Source organism: Colletes latitarsis, chromosome 9 (assembly GCF_051014445.1).
Source record: "Colletes latitarsis isolate SP2378_abdomen chromosome 9, iyColLati1, whole genome shotgun sequence".
Taxonomy (NCBI): domain Eukaryota; kingdom Metazoa; phylum Arthropoda; class Insecta; order Hymenoptera; family Colletidae; genus Colletes; species Colletes latitarsis.
The window spans coordinates 15,971,773-15,984,618 of record NC_135142.1 but is presented as its reverse complement, the minus strand read 5'-3'; the positions used below and the strand labels follow the sequence as shown (position 1 = coordinate 15,984,618).

Sequence of the window (12,846 nt, the reverse complement as noted above, 5' to 3'; positions counted from 1 at the left end):
AAGTGTTTAAGTGTAATATTAAAATACATTTACAATTAATATAAAATAGAATAAAGCGGTTGAAACGATTAAATATTTTCGTAAATAAATTTTATACGTTGCACATATGTGAAATAGCATGTGTACTTAATATGTGTAAGTATGTATTGAAAAAACTGTAAAACACGGATTTATTTCAGAGACAAGTAGAAAATATTGAGATTTAATTACATCAAATGAAATTCATCAATATTAATGTTTTAATTAAATTAAACTATTATACTAATTATTCATTGCTTACTAACATGTAGTATAGATTATTTTATTACTAAACGATATTAAAATAGAGAAGTTCTTATGCGCGGTAAACAATAATCGACGCTGCATGGCATTTTCACGCGTATTAAGTAATTAATGGAATAATTTCTCATTAAAATGGATAATTCTACGAAATACGTAATATTTTGTAATTAGATTGTATCATGATCAGTAAATACGTAACATTAGCTGTGAAGGAGCTTACTTTGAGTTATCAAAATTCGCAAAGATGGCTGAAGAAAGTGACAGGATTCAACTGCCACCCGGTTGGGAATGCAGATATGATACTCGAAGTGGACGTCCGTAAGTAAACTTTATCAAAAACTTCTCCTATATCACTAATTAAAATTGTAATAAAAAAAATGTCAATCATTGAAATGTCTCATTACTGCGAATGGCTTGCATTATGCAATGATGACTTCACTTCGTCGTTTAGCTTTGTTATCACATAAAAATTAATAAAAAGAAATATAAATGAATGAAATTGTTCGTTATTAAATGATTTCTTGATGTATCTGCGAATGTAGAACATATAATAGTAAAAATTTTTACACTCAAATATTATATAATTTAGCAAATAGAAACATTGTTATGCCTGTCAGTTATTTTTACAAATCAATTCGATCAAACGTTTTTCAGATATTTCATAAATCATTTTAATCGAACAACAACATGGGAAGATCCAAGAGTAAGGTACTGGCAGTATTCTCAGTACGTACAATCACAAAATTCAATAGCACTGAGTTCTGCTACTACTTCCCAAGATATACCTATGCAGGTCAGTAGATAATTCCTGCTATTTATTGATATATAAATTATATGTTAAACTACCATGTAATGAACACATTCATTTTAATTTACAAACTATATTTGGATATATTTAAATTGCACATATGCACGTACTTAAAGCGTTTGTAATTGCACTTGCAATATATGTATTTTTATCATACGCACATGCTGCATTTGGATAAAATATAAAATATGCTACACAATAATAGTCCGGAGGAAATGGAGGTGGTGGACATTTAGGTTATACAGGGGCTCACAGAGCACCACAAATTTATCCAACACCGTCTCCCTATCTTAATCCGCAATTTGCGTTTTTACCTCCTAGTTTACAGGTAGGTAACGTTTAACTGCAAATGTATTGTATGTGGTATGATTTGACATATGAGTTTTTAATACAATGAAATCTTGATCAGTTTTGTATTTTAGTAATCACATTTTCATATTTTTTGTATATTAAAAAAGATTATATCTCTTTAAAATATATTAAATTTTATTTTTCATTTTTATGTCTTTTTTGTTAATTGCTTTTTATATAGATTAAAATTTTAAACAAAGTAATAAAATTGTAAGCTTTATATTAATATTATTGTGAGCACGGATAAATTTATTCATTAGATGAGAATATTATTAATTTACATTTTATGATGATACATTCTTCAGTTGATAAAGTTTATAAATGTTATGTAACGCTTAATCCCTCAAATAATATTTGTATAAAAAGAAACTTTCCCATATTAGTTTTTTAATTTCATTCTTTGAAAACAAATGTTAAATGTTAACAAAACTGTTGGAGTTGTATATTAACACGTTTACTGTAATATTGGAGATATTATTATTATGTCACATGAACTCTGTCTATTTAAATATCATGACTATTTCAAATAATGCAAAAAAATGCTACTTATAGAAGTTGTTTAGGAAAGTATATAATATGGTGTAAATAGTATTCTTATAAGTGGAGGCATAGAGAATGTATAAAGGTCAACTTCGTTTTTTTGAATGGAATGTCTAAGTTTTTATGCTTGATTTTGTTAGATGGGTATATTTTAAATATAAAAATACTAAAGTACTTTTATTCTAAAACTTACTGTTTCTGAGATATTTTAATGTTTTCATTCTATTACTTTCATTATAGTATGTCATAATCCTCATATTAATTTATATCAAATTGAGTGAGAATCTGCAGTCAGCAAAAGTAGTGTACTATAAATTCTTGCTCACGACAAATGTCGTCCTTACCATATTAGCCTTTACCAGAAATTGTGTTACATTTTGTGTATGGGCTAATTTGTTCTGTGCGATCTACTTCACTGAATCTCTATTACATGCTAAAAGAATGTTTCCATAATTTCTCTATTATTTTGATCTGAATTTGCAAAATGCACTGTGAGTTTTAAATGGAGTATAACTGACCTATATCATCAAATGTAAAACTTTATAAAAAAGGAACAGCAGTGAACATGTTAATATATGACAACATTTGACAGGCTATAGATTCTTTTCTTAGATGATTGATCAAAGATTTCTAATATATAAATATATTTGTTAATATTAGATATATAATGAATACAAAAATCAGTTGTAATTAAAAAACATAATTTATGTAGGAGCTGAAAACTCCCTTATCACTGAAATCAGTTAGTGCAATGACAAACAGATTTGGGGATATGACATTAAGATCACCAACACCAATAAAGAATACGGAGACAAGTTTAACACAAAATTCAGATTCTGAGCTACAAGTTGCTAAAATCAATGCCATGTTTCCAACAGTCTCTGACATCCACATTCGATTTCTGTTAAGAAAGTAAGTTTTGAAATTTAAAAACTATAAATATTTAGAACTCTATTTATGTTGTATATTATTACTAACTCTTGATGCAGAGTTCTGTATTTTGTACATATTCTGTGTCCTAACTGAGCACTTACACTGTCCTTATGATCATATAAACTTGAACAATAGTATGCATCGCATATTTTATTGACTCTGTAATGTAATTTTTGATATGTATAATTTGTATACATAGATTTAATTGTTTTTACCGTTTTAGTTATGGTTTCAAAAAGTAAAGTCATAAGTCCTACAATAAATTTAGGAATTAGGTACTGATTTGAATGACATTTGATTTGCTGATTATGATTATAATAATAGTAAAATCTATAAAAATGTCATTGCAGTTAATAGTATAATTATTTATTATTATTTATCAACACATTGAAAGTTAGATTTATTCTACATTGTGAATTTGTGAAATGAAAACTATATTTAAATACCAATATAAAGATCTTTCTAAGTTATCATTATTTATTCATGAATATATGCATTGGCAATGTGGAAAATCTAAAAAATACATGTACTGTCAAAAGGTACTATTTACATTATTTAAATTAATGTTTAGAGTAAATAAACTGCTAGTTAGAAGTATATTAAATACTTACTGTATGAGATGTGGATATGTACATTTTAGATGGTTAACTAGGTCAGTGTAAGACATAAGATTGTATATTAAGGAGTTAAACAAACTTTAATTAATCTCTTTTTTAACTTTTATCAATTTTGCTTCATTTATCAATTTTATCTTGATATCCATACAAACTCTGCTTTTTTATGTAATGTGTTACGCTGGTTATATATTGTTTTCTTCAATAAGTTTTAATAGCACTGTATCAGACATAGTGCTAAGGTAGTAGCTGATGTCTTTCAGATACCATAACAGAGCAGCTTTGGTTGTCAGCGCTCTCCAAGTGGAAAAGAATCCCCTCTGTGCTCCTGGACCATGCACAGCTGTGGGGGTGCATTCAAACTATGCAATACCAAGATGGCGATTACCGGCTCATGCTATACATGCAGCTCTAACATTGAGTCCACCACGAGGGGTCCGGCCAGCCCCTAACTCCCCAAAAATGAAACTTAGGTTTTTCCCATATTTACAATTTCAGTTTCACCGAATATGGATGCTAGATGTTGATATTGTATTTTGTCATAGTCACATGGAAATATATCAGGTAGAAAATGAAGCACTATATTCACTTGTTCATTTTGAGTATCTGATATATTTCATATATGTATATGTACATATATATATGACCATTCAGTACTGTGTAGCAATAGCATGTATGTACACATTGCAGACCATTTATATAACTACAAATTATTAATTAATTTACATACCAATTACCTATGTATCTTATTTTATATGATTCCCATGTAATGATTAGAATTTTTTACTGTTATCTGCAATGTGTTCAAATTCTTCAATTAAATACAAACTGTAATATTTAAAATGTCAGTGTAATAAGGGAATGCAAAACTTTTTAGTGCGATTGACTTAGCAAGATTTTGTAAGACTATAAATAATGCATAGTAGAATAATTTGTATGAAGTAGTATTGAACAAAACAATATTATCAAAATGGCCAGTTAAACTTTCTTTAATCTTTATTTTTTATTTTTTTGAGTTAATGTTATGTTCTTTATGTTTATAATTTTCATTTAATTTTTGTTATACACAGTATATATTATTTAGGACTCATTTTTCATTTCAGTTTCTTCCTGGTTTACAGTACAACACATGTTGGATAGTGTAAGATTTACACAAATCATAGATAGGTTGGTTTCAGTTTTATATCATCAATGTAATTTCTGTTCAGTTTTTAATGGCAAAATTGAAGCTTTTATTTTTTATTAATATATTATATGTTTGCTATTATAAGAAACTTCACAATAATAAATGAGTTTTTTAGAGATTTATATATATATAGTAAATATAATTAATGTATATACATAACGTGTGTTATATATATATAATTTTTACATACCAATTTAAGATTTCAGATTTAAAACTTTTAAATCTGAAATCTTGAAAAATAAAAATATGTTATGTATATTGTAGAAAACTCATTTATTCAAAAGAAATGTGGTTGCATGGTAGTATGTGCATGTGTATTATAATTTAAAATACCTATATATTTTATCTGCAGTCAGAGAATATTGTTACCACAATACTTAAAACATTCGAAAACATTTAAGTTATTTGCAACAAGTATACAATTATCTTGTCTATTTTGAATTGCCAAACAATCACATGTGCATACCATACAGATTATTATGATTAGTATTTTCAGTATACTTTAGTTATTAATCATCAACGTTTATTAATATTTAAATTATTTCGATAGATGTTCGTATATGTGTTCTGATTTATGAATAAATTTATCAATTGCATAATGTCCAATCTTATATTGTAGACTGTGTCCATACTTGTACTTGGTGCAAAATTAAAGTAATTATTATAGTAATTGTTAATATATTAAAAATGTATGTACAGGTACCTGAAAAATGTATTTCCAAAAGTGGAAGAGACTATGTTACTTGATATTTTGGAACAAAGTGATAACAATGTTCAGAAAGCTTCTGAAAAACTGATTGATTTAGGCTATGAAAAGCGAAACCCTACAGCTCCTAAATCATTAGCAAAGAGGAGAGAAGAGGAACAAGTAATATACGAAATTTTCATGTAGTATTGTTTAACTTCTTTGATAATTGTAATCAATTTTTAACAATATTTTTTTATAGGCAAAGAATGAACAAACTGCACCTACACCGCCACCACGTATGAAAAGTTTAGAAGAGAAGAATAAAAGTAAGTACAGAATGTATTGCTTTACAAAATGTTAATAATAATATTAATATTGATATTTCATCAATTTCGATATCATTATCTTTTAGTGAAAGCACGTTTAATGGAAAAATATAAGTCAGTGCCAGAAAGAGTAATAGTTCTTGCTATGGATAGTGTTGACTATGATGAAGAAAGAGCAATACATATATTGAACATCATGGTAGCAGAAGAAGCTACAAAACCTCTGTGTACATCCAGCAGTCATAGGTAATTTTAAATTTTAACGAAGAAGGCAGTTTTCTATGTTTAAATTTTAGGGTAGATAATATTCGCCAAATAGAACTGAAAGGTCCTAATAAACGTGGGTCAAAAAATTAATATTTACAATGTTATAAACAATTTATGTCCGTTAAAGCAAATACCTTGTTCGTTTCAGGAGCTATTGTACTGAGTGTAAACAACAGATTATCTGTCTTTTTACTCTTCACAGATATTGTAACATATGATTATCTTATTATGAGACGTTACCAGAAAAATGTTAGTTACTTATATTCGGGATCAGTGACTAGTTATAGAGTTATTACTAGACACTTGTGAAAACTCGATGATCGGGACAAGTCGAGAAAACATCGGATCGAGTCGGGTCGGGTTCTGAAAATTACGAGATTCTCGAAAATGTTCGAGATTTTAGAAAAAATCGAGATTCCTGAAAATGTTGATAACCCGATTACTATTTAGAGAATCGCTTGGATGAATAATGAAAACTTAACAATAGATTCATTTACATTCGATGGTTACAATTACAAAAAAGATAACAAAAAAAATATATCGACCCGACGTTTTTGAGTTCTCGCAACTTCTAGTTATTACAAAATTTATCACCGTGCGATAACAATACCATCGTATTATTTCAATCACGAAAGCCCAAAAATGTATTTCATTTATAGTTTTGCCAAAATCTATCTTCCGATTCGGATACCTTTCCACGTAAAGTTTTCGTATTATTGTAGAGACCATTGGGAAGTCCATAAATGAAATGTATTAGTCATTTCTCGATTGACACAATCAAATATTTTGTAATAATTCTGTAACTATTTACTGATCACGAAAATAGGAACAATTTTGTTTCGAAATAAGCAACTCGCTCGGGGCCGACCAGTATAGCGTTTTAATTTGTTTGATATATTTTTTCATGTTATAGAAATGTAACTTCTTATTGTATACTAAACACGAATAAAAAATTTTTAGTAGTAGGAGCGATGAAAGGAAAGAAAGTCCTCCAATAACTGAAGCTGTAAAATTAACTGCATCACCAGTTAAGAAAGTAGTAAAGGATGTAGATTCGGAAAAATCTAAACGATCTAAAACTAAAATAGAAATACCAAAGTAAGGGATATTATATGCAAGAGCTTATGATAACACAATTGTTTTTATTCAACTGAAATTAATTAGTAATGCAATATACAATTACATTTCTAGAGTTTCTCGAGGAACCAGTACCACAGAAGATAATGAATATAAATCTCCATATTTAACCAAACCTGTTGGACCAAACTCCGATTTACCAAAGGGAGCTAATAATGATTTACTTTTGTAAGTTTCCAATTTTCTGTTTTAATCGTTTAAAATTCTTTCGTTTAAAATTATTGTTATTGTAAACTTTTTAGACCTGATTATGCACCATGGTCAGGACCGGATCCAAATTTATTAGTGAATGAAATATTCAGCAAAACAATAGCAAATGGACACGATGCAAGTTTAGTTTCTGGAAGTCGTTATGTTGCAAAAGGTCCGAATCCAGAAATGAGGAAAGGTCCACTACAAGGATTAACACAAGGTTCCATTTATTCTCAAAGAAATGTGGCTAATACTGAAAGTCGTGGTAAATGAAATATATGTAATTGCTTTTTTCTTAATTTTTATGTTTGTTAAAGTAAAAAGATTGTTATATTTTAATTTTATGTACATCGTGTTTTGTTATAAATTATTTTATTTAATATATTCACATAAATAAGCAATTAATAATCATTAGTTAATCACATTATTAGCATTTCAATTTTTTATTCGTTAAATAAGGGGAGATTACGATTTCCGTGGCCCCAACTTTGAAGGTTATATTTGTGTTCTTGGGGTCATTCTAAGAAAAAAATATATATGTCACAGGTATCGAATGAGCGTGGTTTAGCCGGAAAAGTAATTTTTGTTTTTTATAAATCTGCAAATATCTCGGCAACTATGCGAAATATGGCAAAATATCACGAGACCTTTTTTTGTAGAAAATAAAATTTCTAACAATTTATGTCCTCTGACATTTTTTTATTAACTGCGCAGTTTCCGAGTATATTTATATTTCGGTGAAGTTGCAGAATAATTTCACCCCGCCCTCCCCGAAATGATGGTCGAGGAACGTAGAGGCTTCGTTCACAACTGCTTATACGAGACTCAAGAAATGTCTCTGTATTAAAACTCAATTAGTAATGAATATTATTGAGGTATCGGGTTAGGTCTGGGTTAGTATATTATTCGGCCGCCGTAAGGCGGCCGATAACGCTTTCGTGAAATAATAATGTTGTTTAAATAATTTGTTATTATTTCACAAAACATTATTTTAATGTTTTTTATAAGAAATTTAATTTCCTACAAAATAGGTCTCCTGATATTTTGTCATATTTCGCATAGTTACCGAGATATTTGCAGATTTATAAAAAACAAAAAAACCAATTTACCGGCTAAACCAGGCCGATTTGGTACCTATAACATATACAATTTTTTTCTTAAAATGACCCCAAGAACACAAATTTAACCTTCAAAGTAGGGGTCACGGAAATCGTAATCGTGCCTTAAATAAGAAGTTTTTCCTTCAAATAATATCACTTTAAATAAATAATTATTGATAGATTTCATATTTTATTAATTGCCTATATTGAAGTTATATCAATGAGTACTTGTTATGTTTATTTTGTTAGTTAATAAATATTTATTTTTGATTACATTTTTATGCTTGTTTCAAAACGATCATTTTAATGCATTAAGTACAAAAAAATATGTTTGGTATAATGATTATAAAGTAGTAAACAAGTTATTATTATAAAAAAAATGTGCAAAGAAGTGTTCAAATTTACTTACGTATAAACATTTTAAATCGTTTAAAAAATATCACATTATCGTACTCTTCTATATGTTATCAATTTGAGAGTATTGTAATGCTTCCATTTATGACATATCTTGTTGACTTTAACATGTACATGAATGTGTCCAAATTTCTATATCTTCAAAAGATAATTTAAAAGAACTTCTGATTGTTTATGAAATTCTCCAAACCCATGTGTATTTAAACATGAGATTATCGATAAACTTCTTTGCAAATGTGAAGGAAGTTTTAATTGTGTTAATTCAATTGTGGCATAATAGTAGTTATAATAGCAACAGTAGCTGATTAATCTTATGATTGATCATTCTACAGTATTAATACCAATTTTAGTATTTGTGGTATAATGTATTTGGTTTTTTGTATTATGTTATTTTAAGGAAACAAAGTGTTGAAGTATATTTAAAATCGATTATAAAGTTAAAGTATTCCGTAACCTATCTTTATATGAATGGAATTCTATTTGTATCAGTAAATATTACATTATGCATCAAAGGATGTCAGCATTGCATATTTTGCAAAATGTATTTATTACGTCATATATATGTGCTATAAGTTTAAATTATTTAATATGTTAACAACACAAGCTATTCAAGTAATGATTTAATTTTTTTCAAAAAATAAAATAGACATGTTATTACACATGTCTAGATAATTTGTATTTCAACACTGATAAAAATTCTCAACATTATAATAATTAGATTTCCTTTGTTAATTATCAGATTTATAATCAAGATTTATATCTATAATTAACATATGCAGTATTATCAAATATTTAAAATAAATGTAGATGTGTATAGAAATTTAATTATGCGGCAAATATTCGAAAAGTTATTAGTTTTTATAAATTACAAGAATTTTAAATGACACCAAGTAGAAGTGATATAAATACAAATTTGCATATCCATGATGCAAACTCCCAGTCGATTATTATATATGATACAGGCCATAACCAAAATAGGGTTTCTAATAATAAACTAAACAAAAAAGAAAAACTTAATATTTATATGTGCTGTAATTAAATCAATGTACAGAAGTATTTTCATAGCTTAATCCAGAATAATCCTGCCTTTAAGAAAACCTAATATATGAATAAAAATTAATAACAGATGGGCTGTGGCTGAAACATTAGTTGGGAGCTATTTTTATAGCTTTTTGACTCTTGAAGAAACTAGAAAGGATAAAATAATCTATTTTGACTATATTTTGAGTATTGCCACATATTACATGCAAAAGATTAACGTTAAAGTGGATGAATGAATAATTCAATTAGACTATTACTGCAATTTCATATTCCAATGTAAAGCGTACTCTAGCTTAGAATTGTTTAGATTGACACTGGTTTGGAGTTTGTGTATGGAATATATTGCTATGGAGTGACTACTAATCATATATAAATTGCCAAATTTGTTTCTACTGAAACTCTTCCATCCAAAAAGTCTTTTTTCAAAATACTATTTTACAAGGGTATAATATGAAGAAAGATTTTCCTCACCATTTCTTTCAAGTTGCATAGAATTTAGATGTTAAAGAAGGTAGTGTGTATTAGATGTTAGTTAAATTATACTATCATTAAACTAATTTACTATATGAAATTTGTTGATCTACGGTGGATTTTCTGTTACGTTAATAACATAAGATATTCATACACTCAAACAATAATGTTAAATATTAATGGTGTCACCCTATTTCGCAATTAAGATTTCAAGTTCCAAGCAATTTCTCTTACATACGCATTATTTTATTTACAGAAATAAAACTATTTTTAATAGATATTATGTGATATGCATATGCAATATAAAATATATTTAGATATTCTGAGAATTATTTTTTGTTTAATATAATCATTGTAATATTGCCAAAAATTATATTTGTCCTAGTATTTGGGTGAGTGTTTAAGTCAAAAGATTATATTCTAGATACCTTAAACTAAATAATTAATATACTTTAAAATGAGCAAAAACAACTCGTAATTAGAAATATAAACCTGATGTAAATGCAGATTGTGTATACTGAATATCACAGTAATGGAAACATTGTATTTCATTGTATTTACACATATCTGTACAATAAAGACATCCATAACCATTCTTCTGGTGAAATGATTTATTAACGTAATTCTGTAAGTATAGTTTGTGATTTTTTACATACATAACGTAATAAATATGTAATGATGACATACAGGTACTACTTAATATATAATATACAATTGTTACTAGTTTATAATATTAAAAAATGCAATTTCATCAATTTAACATACTTATTTTATTATACCTATTATATAGTGTACTTTTAAATGATAATTATTCTATGTTACACTACTTTACACTAAATGATAATAGACGTATAAAATCAAATTTGTACATACTGGAAGAAAAACAAATTTCTTATATACATGTAAACATCTTCTAATTATATGAAAGAAATAGATAGTGTGTATTAGCATTTAAGCTACTTTTCTATAATTTTGACATCTAAACTTCATCTTCATTTAAGAGCATATTTGGTATACCATCGTTAATAGGAAATTTTCTACCAGATTCTGGACATAATAGATCTCCATTAATAACTTCAACTTCAAGTAGTACATGGTGCACTTTCTTCAAAAATTCTTCATTTGTTTCAAAGTCTTGAATTAAAGTTTGTGGCAACTCTCCAACATGACCTATCTGTTTTAACATTCTGTATGTTACTTTCGAAAAAATATAAAACAAAATTTTAATCTATATTGTATGAACTTGAAAGTTAATAGTATTAAAAAAAAAATATAATAATTTTATTATAATGTTCAAAAAGTAAATAAAAATTAAATTCATATTTTATTTACTTGCATCAATAATTTTTTAATATCTTTCTATTACTGAAGCATTCATTAAATATGTTGTATTTTGTTGTATAAGCTTTTAATATTTTTTTGAATGTGTCCATGAATTGCATAAAAATTATTACTATTATGTTTTAATTATATTTATTTACTATGTTTCCATTCTTTTTATACTGAGATATTCAAAACGATAGAGATTAAAAAACTGAACAATAAAACCTATTTACTTAAAATAAAACTTTTGCTTTTATTTAATTCATTATAATCTCTTGCAAAATCATTTGGTTGATTAAATTATGAAATATGACAAATTTTTTAATAGCATATTTAATATGTTTAAAAATTAGTAACAATTAATTTTTTAAATTAATATAACAAACAACTTACACTATCCGCGGCTTTCCAAAGCGTGGCCCAATCAAGTTTTGGAATTATTCTTGCAATAAATTCTGAATTGAAATCCACCTCTGATACTTTAATATCTTTCGCCTAAAAAATTATATAAACACCTTTTTATCGCGAATCGAACTTCTTATCATTAAATAAAAGTGTCTCGGAAAATATTCAAATTAATTTCAATTAAAGTAACCTCAAAATTAGAGGAACATTAAAAACTTACGATAATTCCCAAAGGATATCCAACAGTTACACCTTTCAAACATTTTGAAGTCAACATATTATGCGTTAAAAGCTTCATTTTTGTTTATCAACGAGAATAGTTGATTGAAAGATTAAAAAAAATTATGATTTTCTGTCGTCCCGGTTTCGTATTACAAGCGAGAGTTCATTGCACGCCACTCTGAACACCGGCTTTTTAGCTTATGCGCGCTTTGATATTTTATCATGAAAACTCCAATCAGTATACTTTTATAACGTTCTTAACGTCTTCGAGATAATATATAAACTCAATGACGTTGAGAAAATAATAAATAATTGATTAATTTTTTATACCAATGGAATATAGCTGAAATATTATGACAATTTAAATTTAAGATTTACTTCCATAAAGTGCCAAACAGTCACGTGATTTCTCGTATTTAATTGTGTTCTTGTTATGAGGTTAGTTTTTGGAAGGAAACGCTTGTCTTAATTGTGAATCGTCCATTGCATTTCGTTAGATTTTCTTCGTACACGGTTTCTAGAATAAGTATATTGTATCTACTTTCA

At 27.2% G+C, this 12,846-nt stretch overlaps 2 protein-coding genes across 6 annotated transcripts; one reads left to right on the top strand and one right to left on the bottom strand.

The window, feature by feature from the left end:
- The first annotated feature begins 23 nt into the window (after positions 1-23).
- LOC143345879 (uncharacterized) lies at positions 24-10,411 on the top strand. 5 transcript variants are annotated; one of them, XM_076773440.1, is made up of 12 exons: positions 24-600; positions 937-1,075; positions 1,296-1,418; positions 2,694-2,893; positions 3,792-4,201; positions 4,632-4,695; positions 5,414-5,582; positions 5,662-5,728; positions 5,815-5,974; positions 6,959-7,093; positions 7,187-7,300; positions 7,375-10,411. In XM_076773440.1, the coding sequence occupies exons 1-12, from the start codon at positions 527-529 to the stop codon at positions 7,595-7,597; spliced, it is 1,878 nt and encodes a 625-aa protein (XP_076629555.1). In that variant the 5' UTR covers positions 24-526; the 3' UTR covers positions 7,598-10,411. The 5 variants fall into 5 exon arrangements, with proteins under 5 accessions (XP_076629555.1, XP_076629554.1, XP_076629556.1 ...); XM_076773439.1 differs by having other exon boundaries at positions 6,956-7,093; XM_076773441.1 differs by lacking the exon at positions 1,296-1,418 and having other exon boundaries at positions 6,956-7,093.
- Positions 10,412-11,078: 667 nt separating this feature from the next.
- Trmt112 (tRNA methyltransferase subunit 11-2) lies at positions 11,079-12,569 on the bottom strand. The gene is made up of 3 exons (XM_076773473.1): positions 12,299-12,569; positions 12,067-12,168; positions 11,079-11,524 (listed from the first exon to the last, which is right to left on the bottom strand). The coding sequence occupies exons 1-3, from the start codon at positions 12,374-12,376 to the stop codon at positions 11,330-11,332; spliced, it is 375 nt and encodes a 124-aa protein (XP_076629588.1). The 5' UTR covers positions 12,377-12,569; the 3' UTR covers positions 11,079-11,329.
- Positions 12,570-12,846: the final 277 nt, after the last annotated feature.